Below are 24,296 nucleotides of genomic sequence, written 5' to 3' on the forward strand. Positions count from 1 at the left end.
CTCATTCAATGAAGTTATTGAAAGATGAAATGAAACAATGTATACAAATGCTTATACAGAGTCTGCTACAGATAAGTGCTAGATAATCTTTTAAAATGGTAGTAGTTGTATTTATTAATGTTGGTATTGTTGGTATATGAGAATTCTTGCCTTGATTTTCTGGTTGGAAGAGTAAGTTCTACAGTATCTGATTTAACCTGCTTCGGGTTTTCTATATCTGATTTGTATGTTTGGTAAAACTGTAATTTCAAACTCACTGATTAGTATTGTTCAAGAAGTAGTAGTCTGTATTTTCTTTTCTTTCTTTTTTTAATTAAATTATTATCTGTAGTAGTCTGTATTTTCTAATAGCTTTTACTCCCCTCCCCTTATTTTAGTTGGTGGGTTACTACAATCAAAATTTACAAGTGGAGTACTTTTTTCACCAAGTGCCTCTGTGCAAGAATGCCGCACTCCCAGAACATCATCTGTGATGAATATCCCATCCACATCTGCTTGGTCTGTCCCTCCACCCCTGACCTCTGTGTTTACAGTACCCAGCCCTGTCCCTGAGGTCCAGTTGAAAACAGTGGGAACTCGCAGACAACCAGGCCTGGTCGCTCTTGAAAAGTCTGTCACCTATGGCAGGGGGAAACTTTTGATGGACATGGCCTTATTTATGGGACGCTCATTTCGGGTTGGTTGGGGACCCAACTGGACTCTTGCTAATAGTGGAGAACAGCTGAGTGGCTCTCATGAACTGGAAAATCATCAGACTGCTGATTCTGTGGAATATGGATTCCTGCCTAACCCAGTAGCTGTTAAATCGTGAGTCACATTTCCTTATGCTTTTTGAGAAAGGCAACATGGTAGGTGAGAAAAACTTTTTATCATAAGGAAATTTTTCTAGATATATTCTTAGCACAATTTTAGATAGCAGAAGATATTTATGTAATTAAAACTGATATGATTAGTAAGATAACTCCATTTGTACCATCAAGGTAAAGGTAATATCTAGTGGTTAAACTTTTTTTTGATACGTAAGAGACCCAAAGTTAATGCTGCAGCATTCCTTGGGCTTCATCCTTTTATTACATTAGTCACTGTATTTATTTTCTCACGTAGGTATTTACCATTTCTTCATATATAAGGTATATATATTCTCAACTAAACACATCCTGTATCTTAGACCTGATTAAAAGAAAATGAATTGTGGGTAATCCATATATAAGTATTTGGAAATCAGGTGACAATTGATAACTACATATGTTTCTACATGATACCCACCATTAATTTTTACATATGTATGCTTATAGTTCTATATATTCTATATTATACCACACAGATTACAAGTATAGTTTCCTGATAGATATTAGGCAGTATGTATACAGTTGGCTTGTGTAAAATATATAATAGTTTTCTATTTACTTTTTATAATTATAACAAATTGCTCTTCTTTACAGATTAAGTGGCTATGATCACTTATTATTCCTAGACTAGAGGCCTAGTGCACAGATTCATGCACTGGTATGGTCCCTATTGGCTGCCGGCTACCTGCCGGATAGTCCCTCCCTTCCCCTGGCCAGCCCCACCCCCTGGTTGAACTCCCAGACAACTTTCAGTCAAAGGACAGTTTGCATACTATGCTTTTATTATATAGGATCTTAAAGTTGAAGAAATAAACAACAGATCTTTTGAAACTCAGGAATGTTGATTCTAAATTTGCGTTATGCATGGTGTTTTGATATTTTGGTGGTAGTTGTTTTCAATCTTAACAATTGAATCAAGTCCAGATTGAATATATGCTTATCTTCATTTGGAGTCTTTTGATACCTTACGAAGTATAATTTGAGAAATAGGGATCACACAAATTTTGGACATTGGATTTTATAGTGTCTAGATATATGCTGAAGTTGGTTCCAAGTCTAAATAATTCCTATGAAATCATATGCATTCTATTTGTAATTATAAAAAGAAGCCATTTTGGTTGTAGGAAAATTCTAGCATCTGTCTTACCTTTATTTTCTATTTTGTTTATCATTTGCCCTTGTAGCCTAAATGAGTCCCCATTCAAAGTTCATTTGGAAAAACTAAGTTTCAGAAAAAAGAAGCTGGATGAAGACCTGCAATTATACCAGATACCTCTGGAGCTCAAATTAAAACATAGCACTGTCCATGTGGATGAGCTGTGTCCTCTCATTGTTCCCAATCCAGGAGTTGCCGTCATTCATGACTATGCAGATTGGGTTAAGGAAGCATCGGGAGATCTATTGGAAACACAAAGTAAGTATGGACTAAGCCAGTGGTCGGCAAACTCATTAGTCAACAGAGCCAAATATCAACAGTATGATTGAAATTTCTATTGAGAGCCAAAGTTTTTAAACTTAAATTATATAGGTAAGTAATTGTGATTAGCTTAATTAGGGTACTCCTCTGCTGGCCTTTGCTAAAGACTCAAGAGGCTAACTTGTGGCTCACAAGCCTCAGTTCGCCGACCACTGGACTAGGCTTCTGTTTGATGTCCTAAGAACAGGGGTGGAATATGTGTACATAGAAGGATAGAGTCCAATGTGCCAATGTAATAAGTAGGTGGATGCCTGAGAACTTGTCTACAGTTGAGTTGGATGAGCAAAATCCCAAGCAAGAAGAAATTATACCATTGTTTACAATTATTCTTATGACCATAACAAGTTTTTGTTCAAAGGAACTGTAGCCAGTGAAATCTGGATTTATGAAATTGCATTCCTTCCCCAATCCAGAGAACAGAGAGAGAAATTTGTTCCTTCTTACCTTTCTAAATTTTACCCATTCTTCAATGTCCAGCTCAAGTCCTGCTTGGTCTTCCCAACAATTTTTGTGTTTTCCTAACGTCTCTCTATAACTATTATGACTATGTTTTTCAGAACCAATACTTTGATAAAAGTTTTTTTTTTAGTTTGGGAACTTACTGTTTCAAATAACAGAAAAATGATAATTACATGTTCCACAGTATTTTATAACATCACCTTTATTGAAAAAGGGAGATTATTACATTTAGGAATTCTGTTCAGTTCTTTGTGTTTGCTTCCTCATTCTTTTCAAACACGTGAGTCATCTTCCCAGCACATTCTTGTAAACAGTGTTTCCTTTCTGTGTTCCTTCTTGAGGGGCAATATACATAGTGGTTAAGAGTATGCAGAAACCGGTTTGGTTCAGTGGTAGAGCGTCAGTCTGTGGACTGAAAGGTCCCAGGTTCGATTCTGGTCGGGGGCATGTACGTTGGCTGCGGGCACATCCCTGGTGGGGGATGTGCAGGAGGCGGCTGGTCGATGTTTCTCTCTCATCGACGTTTTTGGCTCTCTCTCTCCTTTCCTCTCTGTAAAAAATCAATAAAATATATTAAAAAAAAGAAAAAAGAGTATAGCGTTAGATTCATACTTTGGTTTGCATCTGCTACACATTGCCCGTAACATTGAGCAAGTCACTTAGCACTCTAGCTCACTTCCTCATCTGCAAAATGAAGATAGTAACTACTACCAGTATATAGTCACATTGTATACTGAGTGGGGCAAAAGTAGGTTTACAGTTCATATGTAAAGTATTACAATAAAATAATAATGCAAGAATAAACTGTTTTGCATACTCACACCTGTATATTAGAGCTGACTTAACACTTAAGTGCTTTGAATAACCATCATTTTAACTCACTAAATGTTAAACTGTGCACCAGGAGTGAATGAGCCCTCATAAGTTTTTAGAGCACTTTATACTTTTTAAAGCATTTTGTAAACAGAATTTGATCAAATCAAATGACTTTTTTCCCCTTAGCATTTGAGATTATTTTAGCCATAGTTAGGCTAGAGGAAACTGTTTAAAGGAGCATCGAGTTACATTTGTTGTGTAAGTACCACAGAAACAAGCAACACACCACACACCTCTCAAACTTATAAGACATAGCTGAGTGAGGTAGAGACATTCAGGGAAATCAGCTTGAGTGGTTGGGTAGTTATTGATTTATGAATTTTTACACAATTATCGAGTGATACCCCTCTGTCGTTACTATAAGGCTTTATGTCATAGCATTGATTTACTGTCTCTTCCTAGTTGTGAAGCAGTGGAGCCTAACATGGACATTATGTGAAGCTCTATGGGGCCACCTGAAGGAGCTTGACAGCCAGCTGGATGAACCCAGTGAATACATTCAAATTCTGGAGCGAAGAAGAGCTTTCTCTCGCTGGCTGTCCCAGACTGCCGCACCTCAAATTGAGGAGGAGGTCTCCTTAACCCGGAAAGACAACCCGGTGGAGGCTGTTTTTAGCTACCTCACGGGCAAGAGGATCAGTGAGGCTTGCTCTCTGGCCCAGCAATCAGGTAAGCATATGGTCCTCCTCTATACCTCTGCCTACTTCCCACTCGCTGTCGCTACCCCTTAATTATGGATTTGCTTTTGTCTTCTATCATGAGTATTAAGTATAGATTTCCCAGGAAGATTGCTAGTTCCTCCGAATAGGGACTGTGTCTTCTAAACATTAAATTTGCTTAATTAAAAGTATTTGAATTTTACATGCTATGTGCACACTTGTAATAAAACTAGAAAATGCATATAAGCAAGAATTTCTATAACGCTATAAAGATTATGGATCATTAAAGATAAAGTTATGCTCACCAGCACACTTAGTGTAATGGAAGAGGATCTTCAGGAGTGTCAGAAGTCAGAGCCTTCAATTTATTCACAAACTTTTTTCCCCTTTTTTCTCCTTATCCTAAGATTAAATTTTTGCTTTACTATTATACCTCTGCTTTCAATCAGTGGTAGAAAAACTAAACAGAAAATCAGGTGTGTAGACTACTTGAACACTGTCAACCAGTGTTGCCTGATAATTACCCCACAAGAATCAATAACCTAAACTTTTACCTTAAGAAACTAGCAAAAGTTAAACCTAAAGGCAGAAGAAGGGAAGAAATAATAAAGATCAGACAGAAATTAGTGAAAATGAAAATATAAAAACAGAGAAGTCAATAAAACTAAAAGTTTGTTTTTTTAAGTGATCAAGAAAATTAGTTTTTAAAATGTTTCTGTTGATTTTAGAAAGAGAAACATTGATCAACTGCCTCCTGTGCACCCCCTACTGGACACAGCCTGAAACTCCAGGCATGTGCCCTGGCCATGAATGGAACCAAAGACCTCTGGTGCACGGGATGACGCTTACACCGGCCAGGGCAAAAGTTACTCTTTTTTTATTTAATTTTATTTTTTATTGCTTTCAGAGAGAGGAAAAGAGAAAGAGGGAGGGTGGGGGGGGGGGGAGAGAGAGAGAGAGAGAGGGAGAGAGAAAACAATGATGAGAGAATCATTGATTGGCTGCCTCCTGCATGCCCCACATTGGGGAATGAGACCACAACCCAGACATGTGCCCTGACCGGGAATTGAACCATGAACTCCTGGTTCATAGGTCAATTCTCAGCCACTGAGATACACTGTCTGGGCAAAAGTTTAAAAATTTTTACACTGACTGAGAAAAGGAAAGACACAAATTGCCAAAGATAGAAGTGAAAGAATGAATATCATTACTAACCCTACAGAAAAAGGAATATTATGAGAAAATCTAGGGCAACAAATTCAACTACTTAGATAAAAATGACAAATTTCTAACAAAGTATAAATTAATCAAAGCTGCCTCAACCAAAAGTAGAAAATCTGAATAGATCCATAACAAGTAAAGAATTGGGTTTGTAGTTTAAAATCTTCACTCAGAAAAGCTCACATCCAGATGTCTTCACAGATTAACTTTTATATTTATAAAGATGAATTAATACCAGTCTTCTACAACTCTGCTGGAAAATACAGGAGGGAGCATTTTTTTCAACTCATCCTATGATGACATTATTATTTTTAAAAAATATATATTTTATTGATTTTTTTATAGAGAGGAAGAGAGAGGGATAGAGAGTTAGAAACATCCATGAGAGAATCATCGATCAGCTGCCTCTTGCACCACCCCCACCAGGGATGTGCCCGCAACCAAGGTACATGCCCTGACCGGAATCAAACCCGGGACCTTTCAGTCCACAGGCCGACGTTCTATCCACTGAACCAAACCGGTCTCGGCTATGATGACATTATTAATCAAAGTGAACCTATGAAAAACCTACAGCTTGGCATTATACTTAATCTTTGAAAGACTGAGTAATTTTACCCTAAGATTAGGAACACCACTGTTATAGCCAGTGTATTCAAACAAGAAAAAGAAGCATAAGTTAATACAGATTAAAAAGGAAGCTGTAGAGCCCTTGCTGGTTTGGCTCAGTGGATAGAGTGTTGGCCTGCGGACTCAAGGATCCCAGGTTTGATTCCAGTCAAGGACATGTATTATACCTTGGTTTTGGGCACATACCCAGTAGGGAGTGTGCAGGAGGCAGCTGTTCGGTGTTTCTCATCTATGTTTCTAACTCTATCCCCTTTCTCTCTGTAAAAAAATAAATAAAATGGATTTAAAAATAAAAAGGAAGCAGTAGAACCCTGGCTGCTTTGCTCAGTGGTTGGAGTATCGACCCATGCACCAAAGGGTCTTGGTCTTGATTTCCAATCAAGGGCAGTACCTGGGTTGCAGGGTCAATGCCTGGTACCAGTTGGGAAATATGTGGGAGGCAACCATTCTCCCTCTCTCTCTCCCTTTCTCCCTTCCCTCTCCCCGCCCCCCTCCACTTTCTCTAAAAATCAATGGGAAAAATTTCCTTGGTGAGGATTAACAAAAACAAATAATAATAAAGGAAGAGGTAGAAATGTCTTTATTCACAGCCAGCATGATTCTGTATGTAAACAGGCGTATGAAATTCACAGAAAAGGTATGGGGACTAACTAGTTCAACAAGGTCTCAGGATTCAGGGTCAATATATAAGATTTATTTGTACTTCTGTATTTTAGTAACAAAAATCTAAAAGTGAAATTTTGAAAAACCCATACATAATAGCATCTGAAAGACTAAAATACTTAAGACATAAATGTAACAAAAATGTAAGACTTATACACTGAGAACTATATAACATTGTTGAAGAAATAAAAGTTCTAAATAAATGAAGAGATAGTCCATGTTCATGAAATATATCAACCTCAGCACTATTGGCATTTTTAGTGGGCAGTTCTTTGTTGTGGAGGCTGCCCTGGTATTGTAGGATATTTAGCAGCATCCCTGTCCATCTATTCAAGAGTTCTCTCTCTTCTAGTTGTGACAACCAAAAATACCTTCAGATACTGCCAAAGGCAGTACTGTCCAAGTTGAGAACCACTGATGGATTGGAAATCTCAGAATTGTTAAGATGTCTGTTCTCCCCAAGTTAATCTCTATCAGGTAGGGCAAAAGTAGGTTTATAGTTGTTCATATGCAAAATAATAACTACTAAAGAATAATTCAAGCATAAATTCTGTTTCTCATACGCACAGCTATAAACATACTTTTGCCCCATCCTGTACATTCCACACAGTATCAAAATCTCCAGCAGGTCCTCATCCTTACTTAGAATTGTAAAAAAAAAACCTCAACAGTATCAACACTTTCTGAAAAAAATTCTATAAAGGCAATGTGCTGGCATAAGGATGAACATACAGGTCAAGGGAACAGAAAATGAGAATCCAAGTATAAAATTCACTATGGTTAGTAAATTTTAACAAAAGTACCTACATAATTTAAAGGATGCTTGGTAGTTGGATATTCACATGTAAAAAAAATACTTTATTCACACCAAACACTAAATCAACTTAAGGAAGTACTGTAGAATCCTGGTCAAGTATATGTTTCCATCAATGGGAAAGTCTGTGAAAAGTCAAGAATGTCAGAAGCTGGTTGGTTGGTTGTATGATCAGAACAAAGAGAAATGGTCTAAACGATTGTACCAAGACCTGCCAGTTTCTTTTCTGAGTGTGACCATCTTTAGTGTGTCCGGAGATATTTACATTTGTTGGCTATTGAATCCTCTCTTTGGGGTTCTGTTTTCAGTAATTTTTTATTTTTTATTTTTTTATTTATATATTTTATTGACTTTTTACAGAGAGGAAGGGAGAGGGATAGAGAGCTAGAAACATCAATGAGAGAGAATCATCGACCAGCTGCCTCCTGCACACCCCTTACCGGGGTGTGCCCGCAACCAATGTACATGCCCTTGACCGGAATCGAACCTGGGACCCTTCAGTCCGCAGACCGATGCTCTAGCCACTGAGCAAAACCGGTTTCGGCTTCTTTGGGGTTCTGTAGATACACAGAAATAGTCTTTTACTTTTTCCCTTTATTATTCATCTAGAATATTAGCAGTGCATGGTCAGTGGGCTCAGCACTTACTGAATGAATCATGGTCCAGTCATTTTGTTACCTACATACATCAGAAAGACAGCTTGACCTAGCAGCACATTTCCAGATGTGTCCTGATGCATAATTTCTTTTCTCCAGGCCTCTTTAGTTTATGAAGGAAATTATTTGTTATGAGAGCCTTCGTTTCTCTGAGAGCAGTGCTTAATAGTCATTTAAGTACTGACCCATATACATAAACAAAAGGACTTGACTATTAGGAGGTTTGTACTGGGAGACAGAATTTTTTTCAGCTCATCATAAACCAGAATTCTACCTCTTATATTATGGCTAATTAGACTCACTGTTGTCCCAGCCCTTTGTACTTAAAAATTTTTTTTAAAAGAGATTATTAGACCTGTGAAATTAAAGGACTCAACCATTCTCTTTATATCATACACACACATTTTTCCTTTAGGTTTGAGTTTGCTATTTCTCACTGTCATTATATAGCACATTCTAGTTGGGCTTATCAATTTTGCCATCTCAGTTTTCACTACAAACCTTTGAATCAGATGCTGTTTCCCTCCATTTTATAGATGAAGTGCCTTGTCTAGGCTCACAGAAGTAATGTGATAGTAGATCTTTCATGAACTCTGTATACTGTACAATCCATGTGTAATTTAGGCTAACCTACTTTGAAGATTTTCTACCCAAGCAGAAAGTGGTGAGTTCTTGATCAATATTTTGGCACTACAGGGAAAGCAGTCCCAGGTGTTCAGTGCTCTGTCCTGAAGGCAGGAAGAGATTAGGTAATGCCCTCAAGTAATATATCACAAGTCTAAACCCTCAGTGTCACCAAGCACTTCTGTTTTTCTTACAGGAGATCATCGTCTTGCCCTTCTTTTATCCCAGTTGGTGGGTAGCCAGTCTGTCCGGGAGCTGCTTACCATGCAGCTGATGGACTGGCATCAGCTCCAGGCTGACTGCTTCATCCAGGATGAGAGATTGCGCATCTTTGCCCTGTTGGCTGGAAAACCGGTATTTTCCTCTTCTCATAAACTCATATTTTCTCAAATTCAAGATTGCTTGAGTTAAAGAACCATCTTTATAAATCATACATTATATGTAACCTAAGCAACTTATTTTTAGTGGAAATTTTAAATGGAAAGTTATAGAGATACAATGTCTACATTATTAAAAAAAAAAAAAAAAAAGACAAATAACAAGTTATATAGAAATAAAAATGTTAATATTCACCATAGCCCATATCATAGTGATAACAACATAACTAATTTGTTGTCTATCTTTCTAGACATATTTAAGTTTATATTAAAATACATGTGTGCATATTAACATGACTATATTCATATAACATCAATTATACATAATAGTTATGCAACTTTTTTAACTTTCTTTGTATATATACTTTTCAAGTTGGGGAGCCTCATTTTTTTTTTTTTTCCGTTTTTATTGATTTCAGAGAGAGGAAGGAAGAGGGATAGAAGCATCAGTGATGAGAGAGAATAATTGACCAGCTGCCTCTTGCACACCTGATGCAACCCAAGCAGGTGCCCTCACCAGGAATCAAACTGTGATCTCCTGGTTCATGAGCTGATGCTCAACCACTGAGTGTTACCAGCCCAGTATTCTGATTCCTTTTAATGGCCACTTCTATTCCATTTTATGGGTGCTATACCATAATTATTTTTAACTAAATCTCTGTTGCTGTCTACTTGTATGATTGCCATCTTTTTTTAAAAAAATTTGTTTTTACTGGTTTCAGAGAGGAAGGGAAGGGGGAGAGAGATATAGAAACATCAATGATGAGAGAACATCACTGATTGGCTGCCTCCTACATGCCCCACACTGAGGATCAAGCCTGAAATTGGGGCATGTGCCCTGACTAGGAATTGAACCATAATGTCCTGGTTCATAGGGTGACGCTCAACTACTGAGCCACACGGGCTGGGCCGATTGCCATCTTTTTAAAAAAAAATTTAAATTGATTTTACAGAGAGGAAGAGAGAGAGTGAGTTAGAAACATCAATGAGAGTAAAAGATCAATCAGCTGCCTCCTGCATGCCCCTTACCTGGGAATAGATCCCAAAACCAAGGTACATGCCCTTGATCAGAGTCGAATCTGGGACCCTTCAGTCTGCAGGCCGATGCTCTACCCACTGAGCCATATAATTTGAAAGTAATATAGGAGGAGCTGTGGACAATTGGTTGGCCCCGCAACTGATTGCCATCTTCAAGTCAATTTCCAAAAATGAAAAATTTGGTCAGAATTTACCAGCTTTAAGTTTTAGAAGTTGGCAACTGTGCACAGTACAAAGACCTCAGTGGTTCTTATCCCTTCTCAGACCAGTACTTATCTAAATTCACCCCATCACCTGCCACCTAGGGACTGACTGTATTTTATTTCTGGATTATTAGCACTGTTATTTAGATTATGTAAAATGTGAATGTGCTTTTATCACCTGCAGGTGTGGCAACTCTCAGAGCAGAAGCAAATTAATGTGTGTTCCCAGTTGGATTGGAAGCGTTCCCTGGCTGTCCATCTTTGGTATTTGCTTCCACCAACAGCCTCCATTTCCAGGGCACTCAGCATGTATGAAGAAGCATTTCAGGTATGTGTCTAATAGAGCCACTCAACAATCCGGTAGTGCTGTTTTTGCCAGAGAAAAAAACCTTCAAGTCACATTTCATAATACTTTTTCTCTGCTTTTTTTTTTTTTTTTTTTTTTTTTTTTTTTTTGAAATACCATAAAGTTGCAAAGAACCTTAGAAATTTGATAGGAAACTTTTTCCTTTTTTTCTGCCTCTGGCAGTGTCTGTTTCTTGTTTCATTTAAGAAGATGTGTTTCCACAGCTGACTTTTTTTTTTTTTCCCAATCAAATGAGAGGGTTTTTCTTCATTCTTAGTGTTGTCTTTGGGAATTCCCTAATATATACTGCCTGACCTCAAACTTGATATAGCCCCAAATTAGGTCTAAGATTTTCTTCTCAATGTTCACATTTCATATTTCTTCTTAGTGAGTGTGGAGGTTAAAATATTAGTGTTTAATGCCATCATTTTTTTAAGTTGTTTGTGGTTGAGTTTTTTCTCTCCATTTTTATTACCTTTGATTTTATTTGTCAGGTAAAAGAGAACACTAAAGAAACTAAATGTTATAATAATTGTGGCAAGAAAAGTGGTGGGGTTAGTGAGAGCTATCTAAAATCTTTGGCAGGCCCTTGAAACAAGTGGAGTATGTCACTAATCTAAATGAAGTTTCAAATCTTTGACACATTCCTTTAGACAGGGTGTCATATCATTCTTAATATGCGTGTCTTGAGTTATTGATTCATGATGGCATCTTTGAAACACACTAGCAGCTAAAGTATTGTTTTATCAAATCCTTACCTTCAGAATACCTCTGAGAGTGACAGATATGCCTGCTCTCCACTTCCTTCATACCTGGAGGGCTCTGGCTATGTGGACGAGGAGGAACAAGACTCACGGAGACCACTTCAAGATGTCTGCTTTCACCTTCTAAAACTTTACAGTGACAGGTAAATCAAAGTTACACATGAGCTCTTGGAGAGTCCTTTCCCTTTCATACATGACCAAATTGCTATTAGTCTGTTTAAACCACCAAAATGTAACTTATAGTATTTGAGTATAAAGATCCTTGGAACTAGACTTACAAATCTAAAATTCATTTTAATTAACTTTAATCAGATACACTTTGCATACACTAAAGTAAGTGGTTTGAACATTTTAACATAACTATCATTACAACTATAAAATCAGTTTTAAAAACAGATACAGGCCGCCGAAACCAGTTTGGCTCAGCGGTAGAGCATTGGTCTTTGGACTGAAAGGTCCCAGGTTCGATTCCGGTCAAGGGCATGTACATTGGTTGCGGGCACATCTCCGGTAGGGGGTGTGCAAGAGACAGCTAGTCGATGTTTCTCTCTTATCGACGTTTCTAGCGCTCTCTCGCTCTCTCCCTTCCTCTCTGTAAAAAAATCAATAAAATACATTAAAAAAAAACAACAAAAAAAAACAACAACAACAACAGATACAGGCCGAAACCAGTTTGGCTCAGTGGATAGAGCATCAGCCTGCTGACTGAAAGGTCCCAGGTTTGATTCCAGTCAAGGGCATGTACCTTGGTTGCAGGCACATCCCCAGTAGAGGTTGTGCAGGAGACAGCTGATCGATGTTTCTCTCTCATCGATGTTTCTAGCTCTCTATCCCTCTCCCTTCCTCTCTGTAAAAAAAATAAAAATAAATAAAAAATTAAAAAAAAAAAAGTATATATATATATATATATATATTAATTGCTCTTTGGAAGCCTGTTAAGGAATGAAAAGACAGATTGGGAGAACATATTTGCAAATCATATATCTGTTAAAGAACTTGTATCCAGAACATAATAAAGAACTCTCAGAACTCAATAAGAAAACACACAACCCAATTTAAAAAATGCGCAAAATATATAAGCAGATGTTTCACCAAAGATGTGGATGTCAAGCTATGAGAAGACATTAAGCATCAATAGACAACAGGAATATGCAAATTAAGGCCATCATGGGATACCACTACCACCTAAGAATGGCTAAGGATTAAAGATACTGTACCAGTTATCATGTATGTGGAGCAATTGGAATTTCCATACACTGCTGGTGAAAAAATGGAAAATAATTTGGCACTTGGGAAAACAATTTGGCAGCTTAAAAAGCTAAGCATATACCTACATTCCTGCCATTCAACTCCTAGATATTTACCTAAGGTGAATGAAAGCATATGTCAAGTACTGATGATAGTAGCTTTATTTATAATGGTCCAAAACTGGAAACAACCAAAATTTTCATCAACAGTTGCATGAATAAACAAATTTGGTGCATCTGTACAATGGAATACTGTTCAGTGAAAAGAAATGAACTTTTGATACACACAACATAGTGAATAAATCAGAAGACAATTTTATTTAGTTTTGAAAAAGAATACCCTATAAAGTATACCTACTATTTATTTTAGTTTATGTGAAATTCTGGAAAATACAAACTGATCTATAATGACCGAAAGGAGAACAGTGGTTGCCTAAGAATGGTAGTTACAGGGAGGCATAGAAGAAAAGGATTACAGAGGGGCAAAAGGACAATTTTGGAGGTGATGTGTAATTTGTTGTCTTGACCTTGGAGATAGTTTCATATGTGTGTAGATATGTTAAAACTTAGGAAAATTGTACAGTTTAAATTTGTGCAGTTTATCCTATGTCAGTTTTTTACAAGAGGAGGAATATCTGAAGGTGTCAGAAATAGAGACCAAAGCCAGAATGATATAGTAAACCTTATTCTCATGAAAGGTAGACTTGCTATGACAAAAAAAACCCTTACATAAAATACACATCCTGTCACTTAAAAATAATCTAGCCCTGCCGAAGCCGGTTTGGCTCAGTGGTAGAGCGTCGGTCTGCGGACTGAAAGGTCCCAGGTTCGATTCCGGTCAAGGGCATGTACATTGGGTGCGGGCAAATCCCTGGTAGGGGGTATGCAGGAGGCAGCTGGTCGATATTTCTCTCACATCGACATTTCTGGCTCTCTATCTCTCTCCCTTCCTTTCTGTTAAAAAAAAAAAAATCAATAAAATATATTAAAAAAAAAAAAAAATCTAGCCCTGACTGGTTTGGCTCAGTGGATAGAGCATCAGCCTGCGGAATGAAGGGTCCCAGGTTCGATTCGAGTCAAGGGCATATACATTGGTTGCGGGCACTTCCCCTGTGAGGGTTGTGCAGGAGGCAGCTGATTGATGTTTCTAACTCTCTTTCTCCCTTCCTCTCTGTAAAAAATCAATTAAAAAAAAAAAATCTAAAGTTGCACTGTCCAGTATATGTGAATTATGAGTTAAATTTTAAAAATTAAATTATTCACACTAGCATTACTTAAGTGTTTAATAGCTACATGTGGCTATTGACTATCATATTGATCAAGACAGGTTATAGAACATTTTCATCTTCACACAAACATCATTTTGATAGCACTGGTTAAGAACTCTACTCATTTTTATTTTTTTTTTTAAATATATTTTATTGATTTTTCACAGAGAGGAAGAGAGAGGGATAGAGAGTTAGAAACATCGATGAGAGAGAATCATCGATAACTGCCTCTTGCACACCCCCCACTGGGGATGTGCCCGCAACCAAGGTACATGCCCTTGCCCGGAATCGAACCCGGGACCTTTCAGTCCGCAGGCCGACGCTCTATCCACTGAGCCAAACCGGTTACGGCTCTACTCATTATTTAGGGAGACGTTAGGATGTTAAAAATGTCTGGGATCTTAGGTGTCAGGGAAAAGTTACTGTTTGGTAATCTAAGCTCCAGATCCTTAAAACTTGCAGGAGTGCTATCTTAGTTTACACACTTCTTACAATCTGGGAATTCCTAGGAACTTAACACACAAACTGGCTCCCCGGCAGAAGAAAAGTAAATGTCAGTGTAGGGACACTTAAAGCCCAGGGCTTCCGGATTTCTGTATAAAGAATAATACCCACTGCAGACAGTCAAAGGTAAAAATTATAAGCATATCCGAGTCAACATACAGACTACAGCTTACTAGTCATGAAGACTAGTTAGCTATTTAAACAAACAAGGGAATTAGCTTCAGATAGAACAGTTTGAAAGGTACAAGGTATAAGTATTTTTAAATGGTTAAGAAAAATGATTGACACTAAAATGAATTAATGGAAAATGGTTAAGAAAAGTGATTGACGCTATAATGAACGAATGGAAGGGTCAGAGCTGTGGGGACTCCCTGTATGAAAATGCTAGAATATATAGGCCAAACAAATACCAGCAAACGTGTTAGATCACATAACCACAGAAGAGGAGGTGTCTCTCTTTTTTTTTTTTTGTAGGCTCTATAATCTGGCTGAACCTAGATGTACACTGTCAGAAGGAGACTATGAGGCATAAATGCCTCTGCTCTCAGTTGCCTGCCTTGGTTGTCAGTGCAGATGGTCTGCTGGCTGGACATGGTAACTCTTAACACATTCTCCTTTTCAGACATTATGATCTCAACCAGCTGCTGGAGCCTCGAAGCACAACAGCGGATCCATTGGACTATCGCCTAAGCTGGCATTTGTGGGAGATGCTGCGGGCTCTTAACTACACCCACCTCTCAGAGCAGTGTGAGGGTGTGCTGCAGGCCAGTTATGCTGGCCAACTGGAAAGTGAGGGGCTCTGGGAATGGGCCATCTTTGTCCTCTTGCACATAGACAACTCAAGGTGAGTGAGAAGCCATTAAACCTATTGGGTGCATGTTACACTGCAGAGCAGTGCCAAAGGAGTTAGTCTCAGTGTTGAATTCCGCAAGTAAGTGTTCAGAATGTACTTTGGGTCCAGCCTTGTGATAAACCTTAAGACCATTCAACCCACAACCCAGAGTGTCTATATTCATGTGAACAGGCTAGAAATGAAACTGTCTTTGGTTGAGCTCAAATGTTATTTATTATAAGACCTCTCAGTAGTCTGAGAAGGGACAAGAGATCTCTGTGAACTGCAGAGAATCTCTAGAAAGGTTCAGAGAACTTGAGAAAATTGGAATATAAAATAAGTGGAAAGGAAAGGATATGCCTGGATGGGGAAACCCCATTACATTCAGCAGAGATACACTTGAGTGGCATGTTTAGAATTATAGTCATACTGCCTTTATCTGCAGTTTTATTTAACAAGGTTTCCGTTAATTGCAGTCAACTGGAGTGCAAAAATATTAAATGGAAAATCCCAGAAATAAACAATTCATAAGTTTTAAATTGTACATCATTCTGATCAGCATAATGAAATCTTGCACTGTCCAGCATATTCATGCTGTATATGCTACCCACCTGTTAGTCACTTAGTAGCTATCTTGATTTATCAGATCAACTGTCTCAGTATCGCAGTGATACTACTAATGGTCCCAAAGCACAAGAATATTAATGGTGACAATTTGGGTATGCCACAGAGAAGCTATAAAGTGCTTCCTTTAAGTAAAAAGGTGAGTACAGTCCAGTAAAATATTTTGAGAAAGAGTGATTATCACATTCGCATAACTTTTATTATAGTACTAGAGGTCCAGTGCACATAATCATGCATGGGTGGGGTCTGTCCGGCTGGGGGGGGTGCCGTAGACAATTGGTTGGCCCTGCCCCCAATTTAGGAATGGGGTTTGAGGGGGGTTGGGGCCTGGATCAGACCATAGCCACCAGTCGTTCTGCTATTCTGGTCACTGGGCTTTTATATATATAGATTATTGTTATAATTGTTCAATTTTATAATTGTTATTGTTAATCTCTTACTGTGCCTAATTTTTAAGTTAAACTTTATCATAGGTCTGTATAAGAAAAACATACTTACGTTTTTATATATAGGGTTAGGTACTATCCATCATAGCTATCATCTCCTGGGGTCTTGGATGTGTCTCCCTCAGATAAGAGGGAGAGGACTACTATATGCAGAAGTAGTGTTGATGGAGCTGCCTCAGTGGGTCTGATGCAGTGGCGTAGTAGGGACGGCCCCTGCTTTTTTCTACTGGCTTTCTCCCTCTCTGGCCCTTTCTTTGACATCCAACCACTCCCACCCCTCAAGTTTTCAAGCTTGATAGTACTGCATTTACCAGCATAACCTTGCTTAGATGCTTAATGCTTTGGTTCCCTTTTCTTCGAGCTGTGACTTTTGGATGGGTTTTGTTAATGGTAGCAGCATGGCAGTACAATAACAAAAATAAGCATTTATATTGTGTTTTGTTTTATATTCCTTTTAATATGTTTATACTCCATTTTACTTTACAAATACTGACTTATTTAAATCTCATAATGAACCTATGAGATAGACACTCTTATTTATTTTACAGATGAGCAATCCAAGGCACAGTGAGATTAAATAACCATTGCTCAGCGTCACATATCTAGTAAATGGCAGAGGGAGGCTTCCAAATCAAAACACCAGAGTCTGTGCTTTTAATCATTATGCTGCCCTATCTGTAATGTTGTGTGGTATGGAAAGAAGTTAGTTTTGTTATCGGAGTTGCCTGAATTCTGGATCCACCATGTACTCACTTTGACCTAGGGTAGAGTACTCTCCAAGCCTCAATTTTAATTTATCAAATTATAGTATTAATCCCCATTCACAGGTGACCAGGAGATTAAAGGAGTAAAAGTATAAAGTATCTAATGCAGCTCCCTTTAGGGAGTTTTGCTTTCCTCTTCCCTTCCCAGGAAGCAAAATGACGCCAGGCTTTCCCTGTAAGTTCAATAGACACGAGAGACCTGGTGCACGAAATTCATGCACTGATAGGGTCCCTAGGCCTGGCTGGCAATCATCTCGGGCCTTCCTTCCCCCGGCTGCCAGCAGGGGCCTTCCATCATTCCGCCGCCCCCTGGTGATCAGTACACGTTATAGCGAGCAGTCAAACTCCCGAGGGGATAATTTGCATATCAGCCTTTTTTATTATATAGGACATGGGGTATTTCATATGGTAGAGGGCAGGCTGATTTGACAACAACTAATAATTCAAATTTGGCAGTTGGGGAGCAGATCCTGTTTGGGGAATGGGGAGGGGCAATTGTGAGATTAGGAATTCTTGAAAAGCCTAGGAATTCAGAGAAGAATGTAAGATGAGAATAATTTTGGATTGAATCTTAAATGGCTGGTCACTTTGCCCAGGCAGAAAAGGACTTTCCTCAGGGGACCTTAAGAGAAACAAAGTGAGTTTAGCCTAACCCTAGAGGTGAAGGAGAAAAATGAATTAGGAAGGCTGATGGCTTTGAGAAAGAAGAACAAGGAAATAAAAAAGAACCAGGAAGAGACTTAAAACAACTTTGCATACTTGTGCTGACCATGTGGGAGACTAAAGGGAGAAGGTTAGAAATGAACTACAGAGGACTGCTCTGTGGAGTGTGGAATTCCCTATCTCAGTACTGATCTATTACTAAAAGGAAATAAAGGAGCAATCTTAACCATGAAAATACAATGTGCATAGATACTTTCTAATATATTTTATTTAAAAAAAAAATGCTGCTCTAGTTTAGCTCAGTGGATAGTGTTGGTCTGCAACTGAAGGGTCCTGGGCTCAATTCCAGTTAAGAGCTTGTACCTTGTTTGTAGGCTTGATCCCCTGGCCCTGGACAGGGTGTGCGAAGGGCAGTCAATGGATGTGTTTCTTTCATATTTTTGTTTCTCTATTTTGTCTCTCCCCCTCCCTTCCACTCTAAAAATCAGTGGAAAAATATCCTTGGGTGAGAATTTAAAAAAATTTTAAAAAGTAAATGCTGACACACTGGCTTTTGGGTTTGTTTTTATTTTTAGTGAAGTTTGAGGTGATCCACTAAGGATTAAGACCTGAAGTTTGAGAGACTGTCCCAGTTTGAGCTGTCTGAGGCTGCCTTCTCCATCAGTGAAGATGAGATTCATTCCAACTTATCTCTTCCTACAGCCTGCGTGAGAGAGCTGTTCGAGAGCTACTTACCCGGCACTGCCAACTGTTGGAGACCCCTGAATCTTGGGCTAAGGAGACTTTTCTGACCCAGAAGCTTTGTGTGCCTGCCGAGTGGATTCATGAGGCCAAAGCAGTGCGAGCACACATGGAATCCGACAGGCACTTGGAGGCCCTCTATTTATTTAAAGCTGGTCACTGGAACCACTGCCACAAACTCGTCATCCGGCACTTAGCTTCTGGTGAGTGCTTCACTCTAGGGCACATGTGTCAAACACAAGGCCCGCGGGCCAAATCCGTCCCGCCAGGTCTTGCAATGTGGCCCGCACCGCGCTGTCATCACTGCACTCCGCTGCGTTTCCATCACAATGACAGTTTATGACTGTTCAGTAAACCATTCGGCCCGCGATTTAGGCTGGATTTTAGATTTTGGCCCCTTCTCTGATTGAGTTCGACACCCCTACTCTAGGGTCTACTGCTCCTGGAATAACCCCAAATTATTCCACCCTCTGAACTCCATGGCGAGTCAGGCCAGAGATGCTCATGGTATGGGACATGGCAGACGTGAATCAGACCACACCTGTGAAAGCTCTCCATGTAGACGAAGCTTGGCCAAAATGAGGGGCTAGAGGGGCAGGGCTGGGTAGAATGCAATACTCTTATCATTTTCCAGGAATATTCTTGACATGTGCTAATTATGTTAAGCTTTATTTATATAGGGAATTTTATTCGCAACACCAGAAATATCTGTTTGGAAAACTGAAGCCAGAAATAATAATTCTTCTTTTTTTAAGAGAATTTCAAATAACTGCTTGAAATTCTCAAGTCTGACCCAACATTGTTTCCTCTTCCTTCCTATCTTGTTTTTCTGCCATGTTCTTCCTCTGGGCATTTTTGGGAACTATGTATGGGGTCTAGTAATAATTAATGTTGTTTTTAAACATTCGTTTAAAATCTTGCTTGGCGTTGACTTGTATTGACATAACCTTCAAACACGTGGTATCTACAGAACGTGTGAAGTGCAATTAACAAGTTTTGCTTGAAAAAGTTTGTGTTTGGTTTGGTTTTTGTTGCAAAACTAGGGCTAAGAAGATGGCGGATGAAGAGCATATCCGGCACTGCATGCTTTACGAATTCCAATTAGGAAGAAAAGCAAGTGAGGCTGCAAAAAACATCTGTAGTGCTCTTGGTCAAGATGCAGTTAGCGCCAGAAAATGCCAGTGTTGGTTTGAGAAATTTCGCGAGGGAAATTTTTCGTTAGATGACAAGAGTGGTCGAGGCCGGGTGTCCAATTTTGATCAAGAAGCTCTTCAAGCTCTTTTGGTGCAAAATCCTCAAATTACCCAACAAGAGCTCGTGACAACTTTAAATTGTTCACAAAAAACAATTTCCAATCAATTGCGTGCACTTGGCAAAGTCCAAAAGTTTGTAAAATGGGTTCCTCATGAGTTGACCGACAACAACCGTAATCAAAGAGTCACAATTTGCAGTTCGCTCCTCTCTCGTCAAAACCGTTTGCCGTTTTTAGAGCAAATTGTTACCGGAGATGAAGAATGGGTGCTGTATGTTAATTTCAAAAGGCGGCCTCAATGGTTGGACAAAAATGAGGCTCTGCAGCCCACGCCAAAACCTGACTTGCATGCAAAAAAAGTGATGTGTGTTTGGTGGAATTTTAAAGGAATTCTTCATTATGAACTTTTACCATCTACCCAAACCATTACAAGTGCAGTGTATAGTGCCCAATTGGAAAGGTTAGCCCAAGCTTTAAGAGAAAAAGAACCCGCGCTGATTAATCGGAAGGGCGTAATTCTTCACCACGATAACGCACGACCGCATACTGCAAGAATCACTGCTGAAAAACTGCGCCAGTTGGAATGGGAAGTTCTCCCTCAACCTGCATATTCTCCTGATATTGCCCCTTCTGATTACCATTTGTTTCGTTCTTTGCAAAACTTTCTTCTTGGAAAAAAATTTAATAATGAAGAATGCCTCAAAAATGCATTGACCGAATTTTTTGCATCAAAATCACAAGAATTTTACAACAGAGGGATTAAAATGCTTCCTGAGCATTGGGCACAAGTAGTAGAAAACAACGGCAACTATATTGTTGATTAAATTTTGTTGTATTGTTTAAATAAATTCGATTCAAAAAAGTATTAGAAAACGACATTAATTATTACTAGACCTAATGTGCAGACATAGTGCTCAAAATTTTGTTTTTCAGATGCCATCATTAATGAGAACTATGACTACCTGAAGGGGTTCTTGGAAGACCTGGCACCTCCAGAGCGCAGTGGCCTAATCCAGGACTGGGAAACATCTGGCCTTGTTTACCTGGACTATCTTCGGGTCCTTGAAATGGTCCACCAAATACAGCAGGTACCTGAGTTCCTTAACTACTGCCTCATTTTCCTTTTCCCTGGTCCTTAAAGAGACCTCATATGTCTGAGTAGCAACTTGAAAATTCATTGGCACCAGAGGTAGCACTGTCGATGCAGAAGGGCATTTTGATGAGGCTAGTGATGCAGCTGTTTTGACTTGACAGCTATATCAAAATTTAAAAAACTTTTTTGTGTTTATTACCAAGTAAGTGTGTACAATAGACTTTCTGCAGTTTCTCTATAGTCAGTCTCCTATTCTTGTCCAGCCCTACTTTGAATAAGCTTGGGATGAGAGCTATAAAAAGAGATTTGATGAGGATAATTCACACATCATTTGTTATGTTTTAAAATGACAAGCATTACAGTTATTCAGTCTTCATTAAAATGTCTCAGATCAATCTCAATAGTCATAAAGATAGATCTCCATTGTGTACAGTATAGAGACCAAACTACTAACCATACTATTCAAACCTCTGTAGAGGCTTTTGCCTTTTTTCACTCTTGCCTTAACTTCTGCCACTTCTAATCCACATTCCAATCTTACCAACCTGCTCTATGCACACCCTAATTACTCATGATGTTTCTAGCAAATCTTGTTTTCTTCCATTCTTTAACTCCACACTCATATTCATCCTTTTAAAATCTAGATTATTGTAAGCACTACTTCTATGTTCCCATGAGCTCCTTTTGGGGAGATCATTCTTTTAAGGTCAAAGGCAATAGAGTATAAAGGTTAGTTATCAAGTCCTGGCGCTGGCCAGTGTGGCTCAGCTGGTTGAAGTGTTGTCCAGTACACCAGAAGGTTTCAGGATTGATTCCTGGTCAGGCACATACCTAGATTGGAGGCTCAATCCCCAGTCAGTGCACATACAAGAAGCAACTGATCAATGTCTGTCTGTCTGTCTCTCTTTTTCTTTTTCCCTCTCCCTGCCTCCTTTTCTCACCCTCCCTCTCTATTTCCTAAGATAATAAAAAATTAAGGGGGGCGGGAGAAGGGGGGGGCGGGGAGAAAGAATCAAGTTCTGGAGCCCAATCCAATACTCTATACTGTATTGCTCTCTTGCTGTGTGTTCCTGCTAACACCAAGCCTTGTTCTCAGCAAGTAGGCAGGATGGTGGTGACACGGCACTGCCAGCCAGCTTCATGGGTTTCCCCTCCCTCACCTCACTGTTGTTTCAGAGTTTTGCAGTCAGTCTGTGGATAAAATTGTGTGATGGGAGCTCCTAATTGGTTTCTCTGCTTTTTTATAGGTGGAGTGCTCAGGTTATGAGCTGGAGCAGTTACAAACCAAAGTGACCTCACTGTGCAACCGGATAGAGCAGATCCAGTGTTACAATGCCAAGGATCGCCTGGCCCAGTCAGGTAAGCCTCTAGCCTCTCTCTGCTTTCCGCTTGCTTACCTCCTGTCTTTATGATTATTACACACACATACACCCTGTGCCCCCTTCCCCACCTTCCATCCTGTGTGCTCACTCCACTTTTTCTCTCCAGACATGGCCAAACGTCTAGCCAACCTTTTGAGGGTGGTGCTGAGCCTTCAGCATGCCCCTGATGCAACCTCCGACTCAACGCCAGATCTTCAGCGGGTCCCTTTGCGCCTGTTGGCTCCCCACATTGGCCGGCTCCCCATGCCTGAGGACTATGCCCTGGAGGAACTGCGCAGCCTCACACAGTCCTACCTTCGAGAACTGACTCTTCAAGAACTGACTGTTGGGAGCCAGTGAGCCCCGGGCTCCTCCCACACTCACATCTCATTCACACTCACCACACAGAAGTCCCCTGCATTGAGTTGATCAGCACTGTTTGTCATTCTCTGAGTTGGCTGCAGAATCCATCCTCCCATCCTGCCACACCAAGCAGTGTCCTCCCATTGTTCAGGGCTTCCTTAATGCAGAACATGGAATAAGGGCTTTTGGAAAAAAGAAAAAAAAAAGCCAAGTCTCTTTTTACCATCCTCGAGATCATTCATTTTTTGCCTTTTCTGAAAACGGTCAATAAGGTACCTTTGGCAGAATCCCCTCAAAGAACCAGGGAATTCTTTTCCACCTTCGGCCATTCTGGGTCTTGTGACCCTCCATGCCAGCCTGCTACCCACTCCTAACCCAGCCCTTCACACTAGGACTCCTTAGGAGTGGGACAGATCGTGGAACAAATGTATTCTTCCTTAACAGATGAATTATCCACAGAAGGAAGGAGAACCTCTCTTTTAAGTAGGTTGATGAGTTAACATTGTGTTGTAGAGTCAAGAGAGAATTGGACTGAGTTAGGAAGCAGAATAGGGTCTTCCTGTGAGTGCCTGCCTCGGAGGGGTAGATCTTCAAGGCTTGTTTGTTCTGCCTTGAATGTTTTGTGAACATCAAGCCTTCCCTGCTGCTGTGTGCAGGAGCCGCTGGTCACAGATCCAAGGCCTCTGGAAAGCTCCCAGGACTCAGTTGGTCCCTGGTTTTCAGTCATCTTGCTAGGCCTCCTGTCTGGATTTGCCTGGGAGTTTATATAAAACCTGGAAGGTTGGGGAGCCCTTCCTGTCCCTCCAATTCTAACCAAAAGCATTTCTCACCCTCCATCTACAGCCCCAGAAGGTAAAACCATCACTGAGGCAGACTTCAGGGGCAGGCAGGGGGCCTTCACTACCCTCCTGCCAGCTAGGGGAGCCCCAGGTAACAGCTTGGGACAAACAACATGGCTACTCCTGGATCTTTATGCATGAAGATTATGTAAAGGTTTTTATTAAAAATATATATATATAAATAAATGATCTAGATTATTTTCCTCTTTTTCTGAAGCTACTTTCTTAAAAAAAAATAAAATGAAATGTTTATAGCATTCATGGTATTGGCTTTCCCTGTGTGTTTTTGAGCCTTCTTGTTTCAAGGAGCTTTATGGTTGTCTTATCTGATTTGCAAACTAAAGGGAGACTGGCCATTGGTTAGAGAGAGAACAGTTTGGTCCTAAACGAACACAGGCTAGATAAAAAACTAGATTTATAAGGGTAAGTTTAAGGGCGAGGGGGTGAGATTATTGGATTAGTCCTGACTGCTGTGCAATGTATATTTATGTACTGGATTTCCAGTGCAGAATAGGGGAGGGGTCTCAAATTGGCCATTTTCATATACTTAACTTCAAAGCCGCCTTGCTCTTCTGCTTTGGGGGAAGAGGGGAAGGGTGGATGGATATTCGATTTTAAACCTTGGGTCACACTTCACCTTCCTAATT

At 39.6% G+C, this 24,296-nt stretch overlaps 1 protein-coding gene across 11 annotated transcripts in view; it reads left to right on the forward strand.

Moving 5' to 3' along the window:
- The window catches only part of NUP98 (nucleoporin 98 and 96 precursor), a 98,740-nt gene extending 74,893 nt beyond the window's left edge, over positions 1–23,847 (forward strand). For 8 of the 11 annotated variants that reach the window (XM_036427935.2, XM_036427940.2, XM_036427941.2 and 5 more), the window contains 11 exons: positions 378–807; positions 2,033–2,262; positions 4,063–4,329; positions 9,121–9,278; positions 10,727–10,870; positions 11,653–11,795; positions 15,294–15,515; positions 18,703–18,944; positions 20,927–21,081; positions 22,334–22,445; positions 22,575–23,847. In XM_036427935.2, coding sequence (XP_036283828.1) covers positions 378–807; positions 2,033–2,262; positions 4,063–4,329; positions 9,121–9,278; positions 10,727–10,870; positions 11,653–11,795; positions 15,294–15,515; positions 18,703–18,944; positions 20,927–21,081; positions 22,334–22,445; positions 22,575–22,807 — 2,336 coding nt within the window. In that variant the 3' untranslated portion in view covers positions 22,808–23,847. Of the gene's footprint in view, positions 1–377; positions 808–2,032; positions 2,263–4,062; positions 4,330–9,120; positions 9,279–10,726; positions 10,871–11,652; positions 11,796–15,293; positions 15,516–18,702; positions 18,956–19,164; positions 19,606–20,926; positions 21,082–22,333; positions 22,446–22,574 lie in introns of those variants that run through there. The other 3 variants (XM_036427944.2, XM_036427945.2, XM_036427946.2) reach the window with 2 other exon arrangements.
- The last annotated feature ends 449 nt before the right edge of the window (positions 23,848–24,296 follow it).

Source organism: Pipistrellus kuhlii, unplaced genomic scaffold, assembly GCF_014108245.1.
Source record: "Pipistrellus kuhlii isolate mPipKuh1 unplaced genomic scaffold, mPipKuh1.p scaffold_m20_p_9, whole genome shotgun sequence".
NCBI classification, from domain to species: Eukaryota; Metazoa; Chordata; class Mammalia; order Chiroptera; family Vespertilionidae; genus Pipistrellus; species Pipistrellus kuhlii.